At 37.9% G+C, this 25,309-nt stretch overlaps 1 protein-coding gene across 1 annotated transcript in view; it reads left to right on the top strand.

Moving 5' to 3' along the window:
- The window catches only part of LOC122797635 (fer-1-like protein 4), a 1,984,889-nt gene that overhangs the window by 831,711 nt on the left and 1,127,869 nt on the right, over positions 1-25,309 (top strand). The window contains exon 18 of the mRNA XM_044066179.1: positions 20,167-20,301. Coding sequence (XP_043922114.1) covers positions 20,167-20,301 — 135 coding nt within the window. The remainder of the gene's footprint in view (positions 1-20,166; positions 20,302-25,309) is intronic.

The following is a 25,309-nucleotide window of genomic DNA, read 5'->3' as shown; positions in this document are numbered from 1 at the left end:
CGACACCTTTGTTTCAAAGCTCAGAAAACTAGTATTAGTGTTTGCTTCATAAAAGAACCTTTCTAATTCTAACTGGTTCCCATCCCACGACAGAAACAAGTCATCCACACATCGTTTATAAAATATTATTGATCTCCACTGCTCATTTTTTACCCATTTATTCTCCCATGATGCCATAACTAAATTAGCATAGCTATTTGCACTAGAAGTGCCCATTGCTACGCCATCTTTTTGTAGGTATAGTGTGTGTTCAAACATCAATACATTGTTAATGAGTATCTGCTCCATTAGGAGACATATCAATTCCATTTTACTGTGATCATAAGACCCTTCCATTGTTAAATATTCTCTCAACATATCTATTCCCAAATTGTTAGGTATGGACGTGAACAAAGAACGGATGTCCATAGTTACCAATTTGACATTGCTCAAACACTTGTCATATGTTAAGAAAAAATCATACAATTCATTCAAAAATTGTTTTGTATCCCTTAAGATGGTTTTATTCTTATCTACTAGGGGTCTCAATAAATTTTTATATATATATATATATATATATATAGAGAGAGAGAGAGAGAGAGAGAGAGAGATAGGCTCTGTTATCCAAATTCTTCCTGACACTATTGGTCTCAATGGAGGATTTATAGGGTCCTTATGTATTTTAGGAATACCTTGGATGACAGGGATGAGGGGGTTCTTCACTGAAAAGTAATTATACAAGTCAGGGGTTATCCATTTATCCAAAAGACATTCATATAACAGAATTTTCAATCTTTTAATAAGACTTTCCTTTTGTTTTTTTTGTTTTTGTTTTGTTATTATCTTATAAACAGTATGGTCACTTAACATTTCCTTCATTTTTGTATTATAATCACACTTATCCATGACCACTACTGGTCCCCCTTTGTCCGATGGTTTAATTATTATGTTTTGATCATTTTTTAAACTGTATAAAGCTTTATATTCATCTTTAGACATATTCCTAAAAAAGCTTTTATTCTTATCCCTATCAAGTTGTTCAAACAATTCCTTTTCACACAAACTACTAAACACATCGACTTTAGGATGTCCAACTGGAATAAAAGTAGTAGGCCTCTTAAACACATCCCTTTCATCATTTTCATTTTCCCCTAACATCAATTTCAATAATGCATTCCGTGTGAACTTTTTTAAGTCCAAAATGCTGTCAGTTACCTCAGTGGTTTGCGCTGGTATAAACGAGAGGTCTCTATTCAGGACTTTTACTTCATTATCTGATAATGTTTTGGTAGAAATGTTCCATACTAGCGATTCTACATCTTGTCGCTTTGCCATCTTTTCTTGTACAGCCTTTCGTTCGATAAACCTTGTTGGCCCTTGCGTTTGAAGCCTCCTCTACTCTGTGACCTTCCTCTGGGTAGATTGTGTTGTGCTGGCGTTAATCTGGTAGGGCATATGCGAAAAACCTGTTCTTCTTGTGTTCTTTTCTCTTGTGACATTTCCTTATGTGGTTTCCAAAGGTAATTTCTGAAATTTGTTGCTGTTCCTAATTCTTGTTGTTACATTTCCTACAGTTGTAGGTGTATGCAAAGTTATAGCTTCTGTCGATGTTTCATTGAGTAAATATGCTGGGCTGACCTTCGGTCTAGCTCCTGAGAATTCCCGTGCACTCAAATTACGCAATGTTATAGGGCATTCTCTCTCCAGGTTGTTTACAGTTTTTAAGGTAGTGTCACCATTTCTCTGTAGTTCAGAATGCGTATGTGGCCATACAAAAATATGTTCTGCCTTAAAATGCCTTCTGTCTCGCTCAAGTTTGGAGAATTTCTGTTTATATAGTCTTTTCTCATATAAAGAAACTGAATCGACTACATTCATTATTTTCTCATCGATCAATTCTGCTGGATATTTGTCATATAACTGTTCTTGCAAGCCCAGTATGATTTCTCTACTGATAGCTTCAATTATATGAGGCTTATAATAGAATACATGCAGAAAGATGAAACTAAGTTCAATATTTAGCTGTTGCCATCTAGATAACATTGCTGGTAGTCGATTTCCTTGTACAGGAATTGTAATGATCCTAAGACCACGTGGTATAACTTGATATTTTAAACATGCTTCTAAATGAAATCTTTCAGCTTGCAATCTTTTGTTTTTATATAGTTTATCTTCTAACTTATGTATTTCTCTCAATGTGAGAAAGTCTATGTCCTTGTATTTATTCTGATGCTCATCTATTATTCGTTCAGTAACTAATAAAGGATTGTTTGTACTGTTCATACAGCTTATTAAATTTTTCCTAATGATGCTTTGTTGCTCACCTCGATTGCCTGAAACATATTCCAGTTTAATGACATCACTCATGCTAGTTGCACTATAATTCCTTATACCTTCAGCCATCCGGTACCAACCACAGCCAACAAATTAAAACAAGCAAAGTTCTTTAAGGTTAAGGTTGGTATTAATGAAATGTGAGATATTCCAAAGTCGAAACGTATTGTCACAAAGTATATCAACAATCCAAACCTGTGGCTGAAAAAACGCAATATATGATAAAAACAAGCTTTTATTGTTGGTAAGCGCTTTTGTAGTGCTTCTCACACCACTTCCTCAGACCTTTACATAAAATATTAACTTACAAACCCATCTTATATAAGTGACTCAATCAACTCTCTCATTCTCCTCTATCTTTTCTATTTCCTGGAACCTAAATGCATGTCCTGGTTCTGTGTTCCTAACATGCTTGGCTAGAGCATTTGTGAGGTTCTGATTTTTAATTTGCAAAAGGTGTTCATGTATCCTACATCTAAGTTCCCTATTACTTTTACCTACATAAAAATTCGAGCAGATATCACATACAGCTAAGTATACAATATTTTTAGTGTGACAAGTAGCCTGAACGTTAAATGTAAATATTCTGCCAGTGTCAGGATGAGAAAAAGTGTTGCTAGTGTCTATAAATTTACATTGGTTGCATTTTCTACATGGTTACATTTGCGCTGAACATAACAGGTTTTAAAATTTTAAAGTATTCTTATGTTCTTAATCAAAGGAAAAATGTCTGTAAAAGCTGTTACAACAATATGGTTTTTTACAAGTATAGCTGAATCTTTGTGTAGCATGCAATAAACTACCAGTATGGTATAGTATCATGGGCACAATGTGCACATGAAAGGATTCATACTGTGATGGCAGAATCTACTTGCACGCATGAAGTACAATTTCAAAGTAACAGGCAAGCATGTTACAACTTTGCAGGGCATTATTGCACATACCTCAACAGATTTAGTTAACTGCATATAAATCAACACTCCCGGAGGTGTTTAAACTCTTTATTTTTTAATACTTTCCTCATGGTCTTCCCTACTTGATTACTGCAGAAAGGCACCCTTCTCATTGTATTCTACCATGAATGACTTTCTTGAAGTGTGACAAAAACAACAGCCTTCATTGTGCTGTTCCAAGTAATGTATTAAAAGTATTAAGAATATCTGTTAACTGTCTCTGATTTTGCAAAATCTCCTTGATATTTTTGTCCTATCCCTTATAAAATGTTTGATATCCTGGTAAATCAATAAGGATTATTGTCGGTCAGTAATAACATATGTTAGAGCTTCATGCCTCTTTTTGTTCAGAAAATACAATTCTATGACTAATCTGATGCTCTGTTTGTAAACTTGTGTTAAAAATGTATGGCTCACAGTAATCTACTGTATGTTATCATTATTAGTACTTATTAAGTAGGTCGGTAAACTAGTCATTCTCAGACTTTGTTCAGCTGTGACTGATCCAAGTCACAAAAGTAAAGAGTAGAGGGCACTGGTGAGGAACAATAAACTGGAATTTGAAATACAGTGGCTGTTATTTTATTTTATTAAGATGGATGTCTGAAGTGTGTACAGATTATTTGGGCCTACATTGACTCAGCGAACTCTTAAAAAAGCGAATGCTGATTCATCAACCCTATGCACGCGAAAGCTTACAATCCCAAACACCCGGAACAGTGATTTTTTCCCAGGGAAAAAAATCGCTGGGCTGGTTTCGGGAGTTTGCCAATTCCTCCACTGTGGTGCGATCTTGGAGTTGGTATATTTAAGTGGGGGGGGGTGAAGCCCCACACATTGTATACTGTTTTAAGATTTTTTTTTTTTTGTGGAACAGCCATTTTTTTTCCCTGGGAAAAAAATTGCTGTTCTGAGTGTTTGGGATTGTAAGCTTTTGCTTAAATAGGGTCAATGAATCAGCGTTTACTTTTATAAGCATTTGCTGATTCAATATAGACCCTTATCCGGTTTCGGGAGTTTGTCATTTCCTCCACTGTGGTGCAATCTAGAAGTTGATATATTTAAGTAGGAGAGGGTGTGGGGAGGCTATTATATACTGTTTTAAGATTCATTTATTTATTTATTTATTTTTTGTGGAGCAGCGATTTTTTTTCCCTGGGAAAAAAAAAAATCGCTGTTCCGAGTGTTCGGGATTGTAAGCTTTCACTTAAATAGGGTCGATGAATCAACGTTCGTTTTTTTAAGCATTCACTGATTCAATATAGACCCGATTATTCATGGCAGACATCCAGATATGGGCTGTGGAGCTGGTAAGCATCTATGTGTTTGTGTAAAACAGAGTTGAAATATACTCTGCAGCTATTATCTTTCATTACTATGTTTTTGTTATAGTCGGACCTGCATAGATTATTCCTAGATGGCAGGCAGATGTGGGCTATATGTGTGCTAGTGAACAATGGTGTGTTTGTGGAAAATTGGCTTTGCAATAAATTGCGTTACCATTATGTTGTCTCATTTTATTTTTATTATAATCAGAGTCCTGCGATGTCACATGAAGATTACATATAACAGAATATAATAACACATTTGGTACAGTCTTTTCTGACTGTTTTTACTTAAGACAGTTATTGATTTGTACACTTTTATCCTGCTCGGCAGCATTAGACAAAGAAGATAATTGGAGCTTTTCCTGAGGAGCTGTGGAACTTGTGTGAAATTTTTATGGACATCTTCAACAGATCCCTTTCCAAAAAAAAAACGATAGGTCTTGATGCAGCTGAAAATATGATAACGTCTGAAAATGTGTTCTGTTTCTGTGGTCGATTCACATATCATCACTTTGTAGAATGCATGATTTAGTAATTTCCGAGCACAGTAACTTGCATTATAATGATTCTACAAGACCCAATTCTCAAACAAGCAATGACACCACTCTTAATTTCATAACAACTAACATTAAAGATAAACCTACTCCAGATGAGTTTTTCCCAAACAGTTTCAGTGGTCATTAAAAACTCCAAAAGTTCCATCTCAAATACAGTTGTGCAGACCATTCCCTGAAAAAAAATGCAGGACACTAATTACTGCTCTTGCTTCGTATCGATTGGGCCTAAAGTACCACATCCCTGACCCAACCACTACCTTGGCTATTTTCACCTTCATCCTTTCTGATAGCCACAATTCTGATTTCCCAACCACCTGTGGAAGGTGCAGAGCACATTTGTGACCCTGCCTAAACATAAATATAACAATGATAAAAAAGAGAGACAACACCATAAAAAACAGTATCAGACATGTCTTACCTATCTAAAAGCAACCAGAATAGTTTTAAACTCTGCTAGAGATCAGTATTTATGACAGAAACAAGTAGCCTCCACTAGTTAACCCACCCTTTTCTGGAGACAAATAAAACATCTAACAGGACACATCACTGATGTTTCTCCTACTTCAGGATTGAAGAATGATAATTTTTTTAAATTATATAAATACGACTACTGGGGATGCACAAGCCAGTGCATTTCTTTGTGCCAGTCCCAAGCCTGGATAAATGGGGAGGGTTGCGTCAGGAAGGGCATCCGGCATAAAACTTCTCCAAATCTTTTCATGCAGTCACCAGTTAATACTTCCATACTGGATCGGTCGAGGCCCGGGTTAACAACGACCACCACCAGTACTGTTAACCAACAGGGTGCTGGCAGAAATTGGGCTACTGTTGGCCGAAGGAGGAGAAGAGGCGGAAGGCATGGCTGAAGGCAGGAAGAGAGGAGAAAGGCTAGGACTGTGGTAGTGAGGGTCGGAAATTTGAATGTTGGCAGTATGACTGGTATAGGGAGAGAGCTAGCTGATATGATGGACAGAAGGAAGGTTGGTGTATTATGTGTGCAAGAGACCAGATGGAAGGGGAGTAAGGCTAGGTGTATCGGAGGTGGGTTCAAATTGTTTTATCATGGTGTGGATGGGGGGAGAAATGGCGTAAGAGTTCTTCTGAAGGAACAGTATGCGAAGAGTGTTTTGGAGGTGAAAAGGGTGTCAGATAGAGTGATGTTTATGAAGCTGGAAACTGATGGTGTAATGATTAATGTTGTTAGTGCATATGCTCCACAAGTTGGGTGTGCAATGGATGAGAAAGAAAAATTTTGGAGTGAATTGGATGAAGTGGTGATGACTGTACCCAAGGGTGAGAGAGTGGTGATTGGAGCAGATTTAAATGGGCATGTTGGTGAAGGGAACAGTGGGGATGAGGAAGTGATGGGTAGGTATGGTATTAAACAAAGGAATGCAGAAGGTCAGATGATAGTGGATTTTGCGAAAAGGATGGATATGGCTGTGGTGAATACGTATTTTAACAAGAGGGAGGAGCATAGGGTGACATACAAGAGTGGAGGAAGATGCACACAGGTGGATTATATTTTATGTAGGGGGGCCGGTTTGAAGGAGGTTGGAGACTGTAAAGTGGTGGCCGGAGAAAGTATAGTTAGGCAGCATAGGATGGTGGGTTTGTAGGATGACGTTGGTGATCAAGAAGAGGAGGAGAAGTGTGAGGGCAGCACCAAGGATCAAATGGTGGAAATTGAAAAAGGGTAATTGTGAGGTGGAGTTCAGGGATGAGTTAAGACAGGCACTGGGTGGCAGTGATGAGTTACCAAATAGCTGGGTAACTACAGCAAAGCTAGTAAGGGAGACGGCTAGAAAGGTACTTGGTATCACATCGGGACAGAGGAAGGATGACAAGGAGACATGGTGGTGAAATGAGGAAGTACAGAAGAGTATACAGGCAAAGAGGCTGGCAAAGAAGAAGTGGGATTGTCAGAGAGATGAAGAAAGTAGACAGGAGTATAAGGAGATGAGGTGCATGGCAAAGATAGAGGTGGTGAAGGCTAAGGATAAGGCATATGAAGAGTTGTATGAAAGGTTGGACACTAAGGAGGGAGAAAAGGACCTGTACCGATTGGCTAGACAGAGGGACCGAGCTAGGAAAGATGTGCAGCAGGTAAAGGTGATAAAGGATAATGAGGGAAACATACTCACAAGTGAGGAGAGTGTGTTGAGAAGATGGAAAGAGTACTTTGAGGTGTTGATGAATGAAGAGAATGAGAGGGAGAGAAGGTTGGATGATGTAGGGATAGTGAATCATGAAGTACAATAGATTAGCAAGGAGGAAGTAAGGATAGCTATGAAGAGAATGAAGAATGGAAAGGCTGTTGGCCCAGATGACATACCTGTGGAAGCATGGAGGTGTTTAGGTGAAATGGCAGTGGAGTTTTTAACCAGAAGTGTTTTGGTACCGATTTTTTAAGAATAAGGGTGATGTGCAGAGCTGTAGTAACTACAGAGGGATTAAATTGATCAGTCACAGCATGAAGTTATGGGAAAGAGTAGTGGAAGCTAGGTTAAGAAGGGATGTGATGATTAGTAAACAGCAGTATGGTTTTTAGCCGGGAAAGAGCACTACAGATGCAATGTTTGCTCTGAGACTGTTGATGGAGAAGTACAGAGAATATCAGAAGGAGTTGCATTGTGTTTTTGTAAACTTGGAGAAAGCATATGACAGGGTGCCTAGAGAGGAGTTGTGGTATTGTATGAGGAAGTCAGGAGTGTCAGAGAAGTATGTAAGACTGGTACAGGATATGTACGAGGGTAGTGTTACAGCGGTGAGGTCTGCGGTGGGAGTGACGGATGCATTTAAGGTGGAGGTGGGTTACATCAAGAATCAGCTCTGAGCCCTTTATTTGCAATGGTGATGGACAGATTGACAGACGAGATCAGGCAGGAGTCCCCATGGACTATGATATTTACAGATGACATTGTGATCTGTAGTGAGAGTAGGGAACAGGTGGAGGAGACCCTGGAGAGATGGAGATATGTTCTAGAGAGAAGAGGAATGAAGGTCAGCAGGACTAAGACATAATATATGTGTGTGAATGAGAGGGAGGACAGAGTAATGGTGAGGATGCAAGGAGTATAGGTGGCGAAGGTGGATGAGTTTAAATACTTTGGGTCAGTAGTTCAGAGTAATGGTGGAGTGTGGAAGAGAGGTGAAGAAGAGAGTACAGGCAGGATGGAGTGGGTGGAGAAAAGTGTCAGGAGTGATTTGTGACAGACGAGTACCTGTAAGAGTGAAAGGGAAGGTCTACAACAGAGTAGTGACACTAGCTATGTTATATGGGTTGGAGACAGTGGCACTGACAAAAAGGCAGGAGTTCGAGCTGGATGTGGCAGAGTTAAAGATGTTAAGATTTTCACTGGGTGTGACGAGGGTGGACAGGATTAGGAATAAGTATATTAGTGGGTCAGCCCAGGTTGGAAGGTTTGGAGACAAAGCCAGAGAGGCAAGATTACATTGGTCTGGACATGTGCTGAGAAGGGATGCAGAGTATATTGGGAAAAAGATGCTAAGGATGAAGCTACCAGGTAACAGGAAAAGAGGAAGGCCTAAGATAAGGTTTATGGATGTGGTGAGAGAGGACACGCAGGTGGTTGGTGTGACAGAGCAAGATGCAGAGGACAGGAAGAAACGGAAACAGGTGATCCGCTGTGGCGATCCCTAATGGGAACAGCAGAAAGAAGATGATGATATAAATACTACTACAGGATTCTAAGATTTTCTTTTATACATCTCCTGACACTATTTGTTATTTGGATGTTGAACTGTAAGTGGACCCCTTTAACAAAGGTTTTATCTCTAATTTACACAGAAAACCTACGTATTCCAACTCCCACCCTTACATCAAAAGAAATCCATTGTCAAGGGCAAATTAGTAAGAATAGCAAGAATGGTGTCTACTCTTGATTTGTTTTACCAGGACTGAGAAAATCTGTGTGTAACATTACTGAACAGAGGCTATCCCTGTGAATTTTTGGAAGGATTTTTTTAAGGAAGTAAAAAGAAAAGGTTGAAGGCTTACTATCAACCCCTTCTGGGTCTGAGAAGTTCTGACACCCACTGAGGCCAATTTTGGCCAGAATTATGATAGAGGTTGCATAATATTTTCAACAGTGACATAAAGGCTGTAAGAAACATTATTAAACACAACTGGAATGTGCTTGACATTTGTGGTATGGATGTGAAGAAGGTTGGGACAGCACCCACATTTATTTTTAGAAGAGACTATAATATTAAAATTTACTTAGAAAAATGCTTCCAACTGCTGAAAACTGTTGGGTACTAGTACAGAATGGTAAAATATGGGAGATGTTCCCAGTGGCCATATATACTAGAAAGGGTGTGGCACAATAGCATGTCCAAAGAGATGCAACTGTGAAACCAAAACAATTGCTTGTGTTGCATTATTTAAGAAATGAAATTCCTTCTATATTGGCAAAACAGAGAGAGCTTTAAAAAATAGAATATATGAGCATATACGGGATATAAAAAGACAAGTTCCCAATAAAGCTTTGTGGAAACACATTCAAACACACACTGGACATGAATTTGTTTTTCCATAAAAGATGTACTTAATTTTGACTTGAGGTTAGGACCATGGAAGACCAGATTGGAGTGTAGGGAATTTACATGGCAAATAAGAACAAATGCCACAGGTCCTTTTGGTTTAAACGATACTTTACCTTTCTCTTGCTGGTTGAAAATGAGGGTACTGTACAATTAACAAAACCCATATATAAATATTGTATAAAGATAAATATAATTTGCCTAATTATGTATTTTTATATATGTTGGTACTAGTATTTTTAAGATATTTCTACAGACATTTTACAGCTTTTAGACTTCAACAAGATTTCCTAAATTGGAGATGTATTTAGTTGCTAGGGAACATCAATTAAATGAATTAATGGAGGTGGGTACTTGATTGGTTTTGCTATATATCTTGAACATTCTCATTTAACTGTTACTCTGAGGAAGTCTCCTTTTACACTCGGCAAAAAAAGCACTTAGTGGTCGAATAAAAACTCATGGATTTTATTTCTCTGCAGTTTGGTTTGCTGCTAATTTCTTTGGTGCCCAGTGTGAAATTGTTTATATATTTTTTTCACCATTTGGTGTGGATCCTACTGCATTTGTTTTTAGTCTGGAGTGTCTGCTTCTTCTCAATGAATGATAAAACAAAAATTTTTGCTCATAGAAATTCTTTCTGAGTTCATTAATTTGAGCCATAAGTGATGTTTCACTGTCCTAATTTTACATCCTACAAGATGTTAACCATGGCATCTCCCCTCAAAATTATCCATTATAAGTATATGCTGCCACCTTCTACATTTTCAGAAATATTTATGAAACGAAAAACATTTTACAAAGCATAAGCTCTTCATCAGTCAGTTGCAGTATCCTTAAACCTATTTTCTTCAGAGAAGCAGATGATTATATTTCCAAGCCCTCACATATACGTTAGCCTCTTACTCACATTAGGTGTTCAACTTTCTTTTAAGCATTGTATCATCCCCTTCCTAAGGTACTCCTTCCCAAGGACTTCAAAGATCCACCTTCATTCTCTACCCTTTTCCTAAAATCTTCAGGAAGCTATTAAATAATCAATTGCTAAACACATTAATAGCCATGATCACATATCAGATTGCAAACATGGATTTCACAATGTCTTTAGCACCACATCTGCACTAATATCTGTAATCATTAGCATTTATTGTAACATAAATGAGGGACTTATTTCAGTAGGGGTATTTGTTAACATGACTTGTACAACTGATACTATCTACCATAAAAAAATAGTATTGTACAAATGCAAAAGGCATAACTTTTTGAAAAAAAAAAATCACTTGATTTAAAACTCGTCTTATAGCTAGATCATTTCAAGTCTACACGTCTACACCAGCAATCAATACTCTAAAAATGGTAGCTTTAACACAGGTGTACCCAAAACCTTTCTACTAGGCCCCCTGCTGTTTTTCCAGTCCATCAATGATATAGCTGAAGACCGACCATCCGACACTTGGTCTCACATTATATGTAGATGACATCTTACTCCTGAAGCTAAAAAACTCACACTCAGATTTGCAAGCAGAACTACAAGTGAGATTCTCCAAACTATGCCACTGGTATTCTGCTCAAAAACTGCCATACAATCCAACAAAACAAATGCAATGCTGTTTTCTTCAATCTTTAAAAATATCAAGCATATCTAAATTTTAAATTTTCACCATTTATAAAACAAAAAAATAGCCACAGCACTTTAAATACATTGTATTTTTATCAATCACTTGGCTCTACAGATATTATAGACTTGAGAGTAAGTTGAAAAAGGCTAGGACCCTTCCAACCCCCCCCCCCACACACACACACACACATGCATACATGTACACAAAAAATAAGCAAATTATTCTCATATTCTCTATTTTAGCATCTCTAATTATAAATTCTCATTAACAAACAAATGTTGCCTTTTTCCCCATGTCAAGTATTACTTCATTCTACCCACTACATTGCCAATATATTGATCTTTGACCCACACACATGCACACATGCATGTGAGTAGATGTGTACACACACACACACGCACACACACACACACACACACACACACACACACACACACACACACACACACACACACATGCGTGCGCACACACACACACACACACACACACACACACACACACACACACACACACACACACACACATCAGTTGCGACCACTTTTTTGACTGTACACCTTGCATATTTGCTTGACATGAAGTGAATGAATAAATTCATAAATAATGGCCCAGAAACGTACCTCAGCTCACTGATATCATGACTATACCATGCAACTCCCTTCTCCCCCCTCAGCTTCTTAGCTCAAGAATCAGAAACAAGGAACAAAATCAGGAACAGCTTTTAAATATTTTTCTTGTATACTTAGAAAGTTGATATAATTACCTCTTTGCATTATCATGCGTTGTCTGAAGGATGCAAATTCTGAAACTCTTGTGTCTGTCATTATTTAGTGGCCACAATTTGCAACAATTTGCCAGAAGTCACACATTTTACTAACAAAGGTAAAAAACTGTATTTCCATCAGCCAAACATATAAAAAGATACACTAAATGCTCACAGTTTCAGAATAAGATCAGAGCCAGATCATGGTCAAATGAGGCCCAGTTCAGAAAAATGTGCCAGAACCCTCTATACACTGCCATACCAATATGATATTATATTTTTATCAAAAAAAGTCTTCTAACCCCCTTTCTCTTACCATGACTAACTATTCTCATCCTACCTCTGTCTGACCAAATTCCAATCAAGGTATCATTAATAATTCTCTTTCCTTTACCCTACCATTAAAAAAAACTCATACTCAAGTTTAAAATCTGCTCCAATACCCTCTCAAGTGTGTGCCTCAGACTAGCAGCAGAGGCCATAGATTTCTCAATTAGCATCCTTATTAATAGATCTGTTCTAAATTATATATCCCACTTTTATGGAAAAATATTCCATTCTCCTGCATAAAGGAGGTACTTCTACTGAAGTACCTAGCTCTCACCCCATTGGTCATTTTGTATCCTCTCTCAGACATTTTAGAAAAATGTTCATAGGTTCATTGGTTCATAAATAGGTACTAGGCTATTGGCCCAAGGGCCTAAGTAAGCCTAGCTAACAAGGTTCCCTGGCTTACCCCACCCAAGAAAGTTATTTTCCTGTGCCCCTGTTGAGCAGAGCCACAGAAGTGATCCCCGGGGTGTATTTCCCATTTCCCATCTACTCATCAAGATTTTTCTTGAAGAGTACTAATGAGGAGCTTTGCTTGACATAGATGGGTAGCTTGTTCCAGAGTATGGGAAGTCTTTGGGAAAGGAATCTATCCCTCCAGCATGTCCTGTTTATTGTGGTAACAAGGTTTAGGTCCCTAGAGCGTGTAGCATGGAGGAATTGGAATTTCTTTAGGTGTAGCATGTCCAATAGCTCTGGGTTTGACATAGCTTTATATGTTAGGCAGAGATCACTTTGGAGTAGGCGATATGCTACCGAGTAAAGCTGGAGTTTTTTTAGACGGTCTGTGTAGGGCATCTGTTTGAGGGTGGTAATCCTCTTTGTGAGGTATTTCTGCTGCCTTTCTAGTTGCTGTAGATGTTTTGTGAGGCACATACCAAAAGGAGCATTGTACTCTATAATGGGTCTAATGAGTGATGAGTAGAGGGGAACAATGACCTCTTTTTTCCTGGATGAGAACCCTTTTGTGATGAGGTGTGCCACATAGAAGGATTTTCTGACTACTGTGGTGATGTTATTATCAAAGGAGAGGCTACTGTCCACCTGGCTCCCAAGGTCTCTTATCACACATTCGGCATTAAGTAGACTGCCGCCTATGTGGTAGTTCATGGGTACTGAGTTTATACCAAAGGGGATGACAATGAACTTTTTGGCATTGAACTTGAGGCCATGGCTCTGACACCAGGCATCTGTCTAAGTGAGGCCCTTTTGTAGGATGTCCACATCATTTGGGGACTCGACTATGGCTCCTAGTTTGCAGTCATCTGTGAACTTCATTAGCCAAAGGCCTTCTATGTTAGCCTGTACTTCAGAGAAGTAGATACCAAACAGGAGAGGTCCCAGGACTGAACCCTGTGGTATTGCACTTATCACTGGTTTGAAGTCAGATTTGGAGTCTGCAAGTTTTGCATTGTGGGTCTGTCAGTAAGCCAGTTGGCAACCCATCTTTTGACATAGGGATTTATACCTAGTTTAGTGAATTTAGCTATAATTCCAAAATGGGGGATGGTGTCAAAAGCCTTGGCAAGGTCAAGATAGGCTGTGTGAACCACCTTACCCTCATCTACGGCTTTGGTGACTGCCTCAAAGAAGTCAATCAGGTTCAGGAGGAATAATCTGCCTTTCACAAACCCGAACTGGGTGGGGGTCCAGAGTTTGGAGGTTACCAATGTCTTAGTTTATTAGTTCCATGATGACATGTTCCATAGCCTTACAGACCAGGCTTGTTAGGCTAATAGGATGATAGTTCCTGGGATGAGTGGTGGGTCCCCCTTTGTGGAGTGGGATAACTGTTGTTGTGTGCCATTTAACAACAAAGCCTGATGTGAGGCTATGCTTGAACATGGTGCTTAGTGGGGAGCCAGTTCGTTCTGACGTTCGTGTAAAATGCAGCCTGGGATGTTGTCCGGTCCCATGGACGCTGTGTTTTTGGTTTTAGAGATTGCAGCTTTTACCTGCATAGATGTGATTACAGGGACTCTGCATTCTTCCTGTATAGATATGGGCCCTTTAGCGGGTGAAAGGGAGGTAAAGTTAGCACTGAACCTATCTGCAAGGATGTTGGCAATATCAGTTGGTTCTGTAATTTTCGTGCCATTGTACTGTAACTCAGAGCAGATCTGGGTATTGCCAATTAAGATTCTTGACATAGCTATAGAATGCTTTGTGGTTGTCCCTAGAATCAGTGGCAATTTTGTTTTCATAGCTAGCTTTGGAGGACCTTATGAGGGATCTCAGCTTCTTACTGGGGCTGACCAGGGAGCTCCTCCACTCATGGGATTTTACTCTCTTTTGCAACAGTTTCTTCCTTCTGTTGTAAAGTTTGTTGATGACAGGGGAACAGATTCTTGACCACCTCTTTCTTAATTAACTGTTAACCTCTACTCAACTAGGCTTTCTACCAGCCCACAGGCAACTACCGCCTTTATGGACACTGTAAATGAAGGTAGTTATTCTGACAAACTTGTCTCTTCACTATTCCTTGACTTGTTCAATACTTTTAATGCTGTCTCTCATTCTGAATTCCTGCATCAACTGTCTATTATTGGTCTATCACCTCCTACTCTCCACTGGTTCGCTAGTTACCTGTCTGATAGGCAGCAATCAGTAAAATGGCAATGCTATCTCTCTCTCTCTGTCTCCATACCTGCAAAATATCTCTGGCATTTCCTCAAGACTCTTTTCTAGGTCCCTTCCTCGTTAACATTTTCATTAACAAAATATACAATTCTTCCTGTCAAGGCTCCCTTATTCAGCACACAGATGATTCCACAATTACATGCTAAGCAAACTGTCTATAACACCCTGAACATATACACAGGAAGCTTTCACTTCTGATGAGACTTGACTTGGTAATACCCAACATTTACTTAATCTTGAGAAAACCAGGCCTCTCCTCTTTACTCCTAAAATACATGCTCTTAATAAAACCAAATTCAAAATCTTTCCCCTGCACAATACAGAGATTGAAGTAGTCTCTCACACCAAAGTAATGGGAATGACAACATTTGATAATCTCAAATTTGTCTTCACATCCAGAATAATATAAAAACACTTGGAAAGCTTTATATGTATAAACACTTTCTAAATATATCCATCAAAGCCATCCTTGCCACCACATACCCTTTTTACCCTCATTCTTATATGGACCTCCTTTGGTTACCAACCTAGAATTTTAACTTGAAACATTCTACAATAAAATTGCTAAATTCGCAACTAGTGCAATGTATTACACCTATCACTGTACAGCTCTCCAGTCTCTTAAGTGACTTAAACTTCCCCATCATCTAATTTACCTGCAACTTATAACTAACCACAGCATCATTCATAAACTTGCAGTCTGCACTGCACTTAGCTCTATTATCCACACCTACCACCACAACAGACACATTCAATCAGAAGATAAAGAACTCCTTGCAATTCATAAACACAATAAAGTTGTCACTTTTTGTTAAGAATTTTCTTCTTTTGTTCTCCTGTTTGGCATCTAGTTTTCTGAAGTAAAAGACAATTCCAAAGGACTCTGACTGAATAACCACATTCCACTTATGCTGTGCTACAAGACAGGGGTCCAGGGAAGTAAATACTGTGGGAAGAAATAGCCAGGGAATTGTTATGGCTAGGCTTGTATAGGCCCTAGGGCCGATAGCCTAGTACCAACCTATGAACCTATACGTTTGCAGATATTAGGAGCAGTCCCTGAATCCTCAAATTTATTTATTTATTTATTTATTTATTTATTTTACATTTGTTTACCGGGTAGTGTCTGACTGGGCCAGCAGCCCATTTTCAGTGGAGACCCAGGGAGAAAAGCTCCAACAAATATAAATACAGTACAGTGAAATACATAGTACAATAATGATAGACTTACATTAGAGTGTATACATGGATGGCGGTTACATATTTTATAGCATAGTATATATACATGGTAACAAGTACAACCTATTTCAGCAAAAAATAGATGTCTAAGAATAGATAGACGACAGGTAGATATAGCTTTATCACTTTAGCATAGTTAATAAGTTAGAAAATATATGTCTAACATAGGAGAGTAGCATTTGGTATATATTAGAATGTTGGCCTAAATAGGGTAGGAGAGAGATAGTTAGGGGTAGCTAGCCAGGTAATGTGCAGGAGCATAGCCAGTGATTGCTCCTGCCCTTAGCTATCCTGCAGGAAGATTTGTCTCAAATAAATAACTGGTGCCAAAATCACAGACTAAAACAAAATATCAAGAACTGTGTTATTGTATGGAAGGAACTACCAGATTGACAACATGTCCCTAAGAGTTGACTCATTTGTTCGGGATTTGGGAACTTATGTGGACAGTATCCTAACTTTTGACCAACATGTGTCAACTGTTGCATGAAAGTCCCTCTATACTGCACAGCTTATAAACAAAAGCATTGTGTATAGATCTAGGGATGTCATTGTCCCACTTTACTCAGCCCTCATTAGGCCAGTCATTGAATACAATGCCACCTTTGGCATGTATCTGTCCAAACACATGCAACAAATGGAAAGCCCACAAAGATACCTTACTAAAAGGATACAAGGCTTAAATATCATCTCCTATATGAACCAACTCAAAGCCCTGTCACTATACTTGGTACCCTACAGACAGCGAATAGGTGACTTGGGTCTGGCATACAAAGCACCCTCTGACCCATTCATAATGGATTTATTGCACATCAGCAAGTCAAATAGCATCAGAAACACTCAGTGTAGGGATCTAAACTTGTTCTGTAACATCAACAGAATAGTTTGGGGGGTGAGGCATATGTCACAGAGAATACTGCTGCACTGGAACTGACTCCCAGTCTACATAAAACAAAGTTCATCCCTGTCTATAATCAAGTGCAACTTAGATCTATGGATAGGAAACAGAAAATGTACTCTTGGACTGCTCCCTGTTCTACTAATGGACAAAGGCAACTCCTAACTGCTTTATCCCATGCATGGGTCCCTTCAAATTATCTGTGGTATGATCCAGTTATTCTCATTAAGGGTGATATATTATTATCAACCATGGGATGGGTAAGCACAAACTACAACCAAATGGGACAGGTTATTTCAAGCAATAGAAGTGAAATTGGCAAGGCATAAAATGACCCACAAGGGCAGATAGTCTAGTGCTTAACTATGAATCTATGAACATTTAAGAATATCCCACTTCTGATAATATGTCAGAATTGTAAACCTTGTGGTTATCCAATGATATTTGTTATAACACTCAAACACATGATCATGATTGCGTTTTTGTAAGAATAAGAACATTTATTCAGGACAATATGGCAAATCACTGAAAATGATGTTAACATTCCAAATATTTCACACACAGTCCCCTACACGAAAGAGAGTGGGGCATTGTGGGATTGACTCATACTTAAAGCCACAATGCCCTCTGACATACTTAAAACTGCAATGGCAATATTTTAGAGTTAAATGATGTATACATTTTTTTATCATCACACTACGATAGAAGGAATGACAGATATGATGTTTGATCTGTAAAAGAACAATAACAAGATGATTCCTACTGCATCTGAGAAACTACTATGCCATAATAATCTACTTCACATAAGAGGGATCCTGGTCATAAAGGGACAAACAGACCAACAATATTTTGAAGTCAGTGCAGTAATTGAAGTCAGTGAAATCTCTACAACAGGGGCACGATATGCTGATAACATGATGCACCACTTCCTAGCCCAGATGTAAAGTTTTGCACTAGCTGTAAATGGTCAATCTTCAAGTCATGCAATCCTAGATAGAAAATATTACAGTTGTCAAGCTGGGAGGAGACTATCGCTGATGAATGATTTTGTTAATGAATCATGTGCTTCAACCTGGAGAAAAGACTAAAGATAGAAACACAATGATTTCAAGAAGGCCAACATATGACACATAAATGTCAATTGATTATTTAGGTTTACACTGAGATTACACTTTTTTGTAGCAAACTAAAAGAAGTTGTCAACTCAAAAATAAATTATGGAAGTGGCAAAGCAGATGAACTTCTCAAAGTAGCACTATATGTCATGACATCAGTCTTAGAAGTGTTGAGCTTCAAATAATTAGCAACAAGTTATTGATAAATGTCCCCTGACTAATCTGACAGATGATACATACTTGCCATTTTCTCATAGGAAAGGTAAGGTGGAGTAGTACGTCATCTACATTGCAGAGGCATGCTAATCCTCTCCCTGTAATGAGTTCGCCTAAAGACAACATAAGCATTGTGAAATGCAAAGGTCCCAAAACCAACACTTGTGGCACCCTGTACTTCAGAGAGTGTAGATGAGAAGAGTTTAGTCCAAGAGCAACCCTCTGAGAAAGACCTGAGAGGTAGTAGCAATAATGCATAGGGCCCAAGATCAACACTTGTGGCACTCTGTACTTCAGAGAGTGTATATGACAAGTGTTTCATCTGAGAGCCACCCACCAAGAAAGAAATGAGAGGTAGGAAGCAATTAAAACAGGATAAGCCACAGTTAAATTGTAAGCACTCAATCAAGATGCCATGGTCAGTGGTGTCAAATGCTGATTGTCGATTCATTGGGGAGAGGAAAAGTTAGCAACACTGGTCTCTTGTCATCAAATTATTCACTACCTGAATAACAACATTCTCAGTTTTATGGTAAGAATGAAAGTCAGGCTGGCATGGGTCCATGAATCTGTTAATCATTAACTGAAAGATACCAATCAAGTTGTGCATGTCAATCATTAACTGTAAGATACCCCTTAAGCTGTGCAGAGACAATGTTATCAGTTATCTTGCCCAAGAAGGGAAGGTTCAAGATAGGGTGGATAGATAGCAGAGACATTTGGTCCGATGATGGCTTCTTGAGAACTGACCTAATAACAGACTCTTTCAAAGCAGTTGCAAAAATACAAACATAAAGGAAAACACAAATAGCTGATAATGTAGATTATTGGGTACAGCACACCTGGACTAGCAATAATAAGAGTGGAGGGGGCAACAGTTCAAATCTGAAAACATAATACACATGCTTGAAGTCACTGCAAGGAACTCATTCTAAAGGTGATTGTAAACACCAACTAAGAAGGATATGTCCGGAAAAATATTACAGAAATGCCTTTGGAATAAGAAGGTAAAAAATGCATGAGTTATAATGTCAAACTTCTCAGTGAAAAACTAAGCAGCCATCTCATCCTGTTGAAAGGACAAGGTCCATTGGATACTGTGGTAGGCTGGTCTATAAATTGAAATACTACCCTAAAAAACTATAGCCAATCATTTAGCTACTGCTGAGATCACTCTTGACAGACAAGTTTTTGAGACATTTCAGTCACATACAAGGCATCATTAAAACCAATATATGGCAATATTATTAACATGATTACTGGGACAGATAACACAGCCACACACGTAGTTATCTCCCTTCTGTTGTGTTAGAAAGAGATTCTTTTTAACATTTCTCAACTTATAATCTAAGACATACTTGAAAAAGATGATAAGTCATTTTAAAAAGATCTATGGAAATGTTATGAAAAAAAAAACAAAGTTATAGAGGTTTGGAATCTCCTTTGATGATTTCTTATTCTGTGTTATTAAATGTAACAGCATGTTAAATCCTACTTTAGAAAATGAACAAGTAAAATGTAAATCATTTGAAATATATTTCCAGGGTTGCACTGACAAGCTACCATTTCTAAACTATGTGACAAGCTTTCTGTTTTATTTGCTTGCCTAATATCTAAGAATTGTATTTTAAGGTAATCAAGAACACTTGCTCTCCCACCTGGAATGAGACTTTGCTGTTTGATCACATCTCCGTTGAAGGCAGCAGATTGGAATTCCAAGCAGATGCCCCAGCTGTTTGCATTCAGATGTTTGACTACGACAAATTTGTGAGTTGAAGCAGTTTTTTGACCAATTTCATTGCTGTACTTTGAAATCTCAGTAAGGAGTCTGTAGGAGGATCATGGAAGGCAGAGTGGTGACAGAGGAGGATGCATCTTATTTCATATGCCTTGCCTTATCACTGTTGCAATTTAAATCATTGTCTTATTCATGGTGATTTACCCAGTTAAAATATATGTATATATATATATATATATATATATATATATATATATATATATATATATATATATATATATATGTACACAGAATGTCTTTCCCTCTTTCCCCTCTCTCTCTGTATCTATCTATATATATATATATATATATATATATATATATATATATATATATATATATATATATATATATATATATATATATATATATATATATATATATATATATATATATATATATATATATATATATATATGTATATATAAATACATACATATATATATATATGTATATATAAATACATACATATATATATACATGTATATATAAATACATACATATATATATATATATATATATACACATATATATATATATATGTATATATATATACATATATAGATATATATATATATATATATATATATATATATATATATATATATATATATATATATATATATATATAAATACATATATATAAATACATATATATATATATATATATACATATGCATATATATATATATATATATATATATATATATATACATATATATATATATATATATATATATATATATACATATATATATATATATATATATATATATATGTATATATATATATATATATATATATATATATATATGTATATATATATATATATATATATATATATATACATTGTTACAAGAAAAACACTTATTTCTCTAACATTCGCCAGAAGAAACACAGCAATTTCGAAAAGCAAATAAAAAGCTTTATTTACATGCATGGAGACCTGCCACATCGATGGTGGAATGTCAGCAGTCTAACTTCTGTACAAACTGCGGGGGTTTTTATAGCCCCTTCTGCACGTACACACACATACTCAACAAGATGTTTATCAGCCACTGAGTTTCAGTTAAGACAGAAATTAGCAAGGGTCAGTTTCAGTTAATTACAGAAATGTGCAAGGGTCATAAGATAATGACAAGTTCTGTTCTTACTCAGACTGCAGGTTAACATCTGCACATTCTTTCATGGTCAGCCTGTTTAAACAGGTCAAACAGTTCTTTTAGAAATTCTTTCTTTGCACGTAAGATAGTTTAACCCTTATTATGCCTGATACAAAGTAGTTGTTCATGCAGAATTTTATTACATTTCCCCCCTAACAACACTTTGTATCAGCAAAATATTTCACTACACATCCTGGTCATACAACTTTTCATTTGATTTGTATCCTTTGTACCCAAAATAGTAAGCTTTTGTCATATTGGCAGTTATTACATTAGACATCAACATTTGGATGCATGGTATACAACAACAACCTAAAAACAAGAATATAATGGCACCAACACATACAGCAATTAAAATGTTCATAAAAACACTTCCCCAACTTCCAAACCAGGTCTGGAAGAATTCAGTCAATGGATTTTGTCCAGGTTTTGTCAGTTCAGATACCTTTTGGAGAATCTCGAGGTGACTCTCGATTTCGTGCTGATTATCTGGAATGAACAAACAGCACTCCTCTTGGATAAGAGCGCAAGTACCTCCTTTCGCCGCTAGGGTGAAATCGAGCACCATACTGTTCTGCAACACTACTGTTCGCATTGCCGTCAATTCATCCGTCACCAATTCTAGCACAGAAAAAGTTGCATTACTCAGAGTCTCTAACAATTTTGACAATTTTCTGAGTTCCCAGATAGATTTTATTGTCCCAAATGCTGGAAGAATACCAGCACCAGAAATAACATCATCACCCAAGTCCATATGTGATAGCCCCTTGCTGCTACTGTGGGCTAAATCATGATGATAGATCCAGGATGCATCAGTGTTACCTATGGGATTAACAGGTTTATTAATAGCACGTACATTTCGTATTTTACCTTGGGGTAGTGTATATACATGTCTTATTGCTGGTACCAAATATCCCAAGAAACAGCTACCTGACCAGTTACCAGGTAGCCACTTATAAGCTTTTCTGCCGCATATAAAATAACAGTTTTCCACCTTAGTAGTTACATTGCTGTGTACATAATCTTGTTCAGACCTTTTTATCAATTACTATTAATTGCTTATAAAGAGCAGGATCATTTCTTACCTCTTCATATGTTCTTTGCATGAGTTCACAAAATGAATTATAAGTGGTGTGACAGTAGGTGGAGTCATTATTACATTTATAAGGAACTGTTATATTACAAAAACTCCATCCTACTTTAACTTTACCAAATTTCTGAAAGCACACAGTTACATTTCGTCGACCGAACAGCTGCAAGGCTATTCTGTCTTTTGAAGTGACATTAGAAGTCTCATATATTAGATTTGTCCAGGTTTCATTTGCCCCCAAAGGGACCGTACTTAACATTAGTCCTCCGTGGACAGTAGGTATGGCAGTACATACCCAACAATTTGACACATTAAGAGACGATGCATAAGCATATTTGGCAGCCTGATATGTGTTAAAAGGTAGATGCCAAGTTGTGTCTTTCATGCTCCTTCTATTTCGACTAACAGCATCTGAAAATAAAAATGGCCAAAACAGAAACACAGTAATCACAATGACTGTTAATAAAATTATTGTACAGTCTTTCTGTGGGAAAGGCTGCTCCCATGTATTATCATTGTCTCTTTGTCTTCTTTCAGGTACGAAATACTCCATTTCTTCGTTCGAAGAAAACTAAAATGGATGCACAACTACACAAAAAAATATTAAAACTAAAAATTGTATTCAAAAATAACTAAATACCACCCCCCTTAAGGTTCCTCAGGGGGACCTAAATTTTTGTCCAGCTCAAACTGTTTTACCAGTTTACAATGTGTTAATTGGATCCACGATGTTCGTTCTTTTATTCGAACCACAGTAGGAGTCGAAATCAGCACTTGATATGGACCTTCCCACTTTGGTGAAGCCCAGTTTTTTCTCTTGATTATCTTGACCCAAATCCAGTCTCCCGGATTAACTTCGAGAATTCTACTCTTCTGCTGATCTGAAAAGCAATCATTTGTTAGAGGTGTTTTAATTTTTGTCAGCAATTTTCTCATGTAATCTGCTAACTCCTCACCCCCTCACGTTCCGCAGGCAATATCCCTTGCCATTGCGGGATGTAATAGGGGTGACCATAAAGGAGTTCAAATGGCGTAATACCTTTAGAGGTAGGTGTGGTCCGCATAGAGAGGAGTGCCAAAGGTAAGCAGGTAATCCAAGACTGATGTGTCTCGGCCATGAGTTTTCGTAACTTACTTTTGAGAATACCATTATGACGTTCGACCAACCTGGCTGACTGCGCATGGTAAGCACAATGGTGTTTAAGGTCAATTTTGAAAACAACAGCCAATTTCTGAATAACTTGATTAACAAAATGAGTGCCATTATCAGAATAGATGTGTACTGGAATTCCAAATTGTGGAATAATATCATTCGTTAGAATTTTTGCCACTGTTGAAGCATCCGGATGAGTGACGGGAAATGCTTCAACCCATTTAGAAAGCGCATCAATGATAACTAATACAAACTTTTTCTGCTGTGCAGGGGTAAGTTCAATGAAATCCATACAGATGGTATGAAAGGGATAGGGTGGAACTGGGAAGGTTGCCGGTGCAACACGTATACCACCCTGCCCATGAAAACGAGCACATACAAGACAAGACAGACAAAAACGTTTTGCATATGCTAAAAATCCTTTACTCCAAAATACTTGTTGCACTACCTGAACCATAGCTGCTGGACCATTGTGAGATGGTCCATGAGTAATGAGGGAGGCAGAGCGAAATAAATTTGTTGGTAAAACTTATTTACCATCTGGTCCTACATAAATCCCTTGCTCATGTGTCACCCCATATCTTATCCATTTTTGCTTTTCCTGCTTAGTGCTTAACTCTTGCATAACCTGTAAGGTTTGTAGATTAAGGTTATCTGATGGTTGCAAGTCTGTTTCAAGTGCAAAAGCGGATGTTAAAGCAATTTCCTTTGTGGTCTTATCAGCTAGGGCGTTCCCTAATGCTACCAGATCTTTAGCACTAGTGTGAGCCGTGCATTTGCAAATTGCTAGCCTGCTAGGTAGTTGGATAGCTTGTAAAAGATCTAAGATTAGGTTTTTATGCGTGATTTCTTTTCCCGAAGCAGTGACCATTCCCCTATTTTTCCATTGCTGGGCAAAGACATGCACCGTAGAAAAAGCATACTGACTATCTGTATAGATAGTGGCTGCTTTACCTTCCGACAAAGCGCATGCCCTGGTCAAAGCAATCAATTCCGCTGCTTGTGCGGACAAGTTCCTGGGGAGAGGATTAGCTTCTATGATGTGTGTACCAGTTGTTACTGCATAACCTACTTGGGTGTTACCTCTCTCATTTTTACGGGCCAACCCATCGACAAATAAGGTCCAGTCAGAACTCAGTAAGGGTTGATCCTTGAGGTCAGGTCTAGGTAAAAGATTCGCATGAATCATGTCCAGGCACACATGTGGAGTTCCATCAGCTGGTGTGGGGAGTAGAGTAGCCGGATTTAGGGTAGTACATCGTTCGATAGTCATGTGAGGTTGAGACAACAAAATAGTCATACACGATAAGTGTCTGCTTGGAGATAGAAAAGTTAACTTATCCTGCAGCAGAATCACTGCTACTGAATGCGGTACTCGCAAGGTCAGTGGATGAAATAAAATAAGCGTCGCCGAAGCTTGAATGGCCAATGCCGCTGCTGCCACCACTGCCTGCACGCAGTGTGGTAATGATTGTGCGACAGCGTCCAATTTACTTGAATAAAAGGCCAGGGGTCTGTGTTTGTCCCCATGCGACTGCAACAGGATGGATGTCATGTATCCGCCTTTACAGTCCACAGTCTGAATAAAAGGT

The sequence above is a fragment of the Protopterus annectens genome, chromosome 3.part1, assembly GCF_019279795.1.
Source record: "Protopterus annectens isolate FY-2018-M chromosome 3.part1, PAN1.0, whole genome shotgun sequence".
Taxonomy (NCBI): domain Eukaryota; kingdom Metazoa; phylum Chordata; order Ceratodontiformes; family Protopteridae; genus Protopterus; species Protopterus annectens.
The sequence above is the reverse complement of the archived record's forward strand: the minus strand, read 5'-3'. Positions and strand labels throughout refer to the sequence as shown.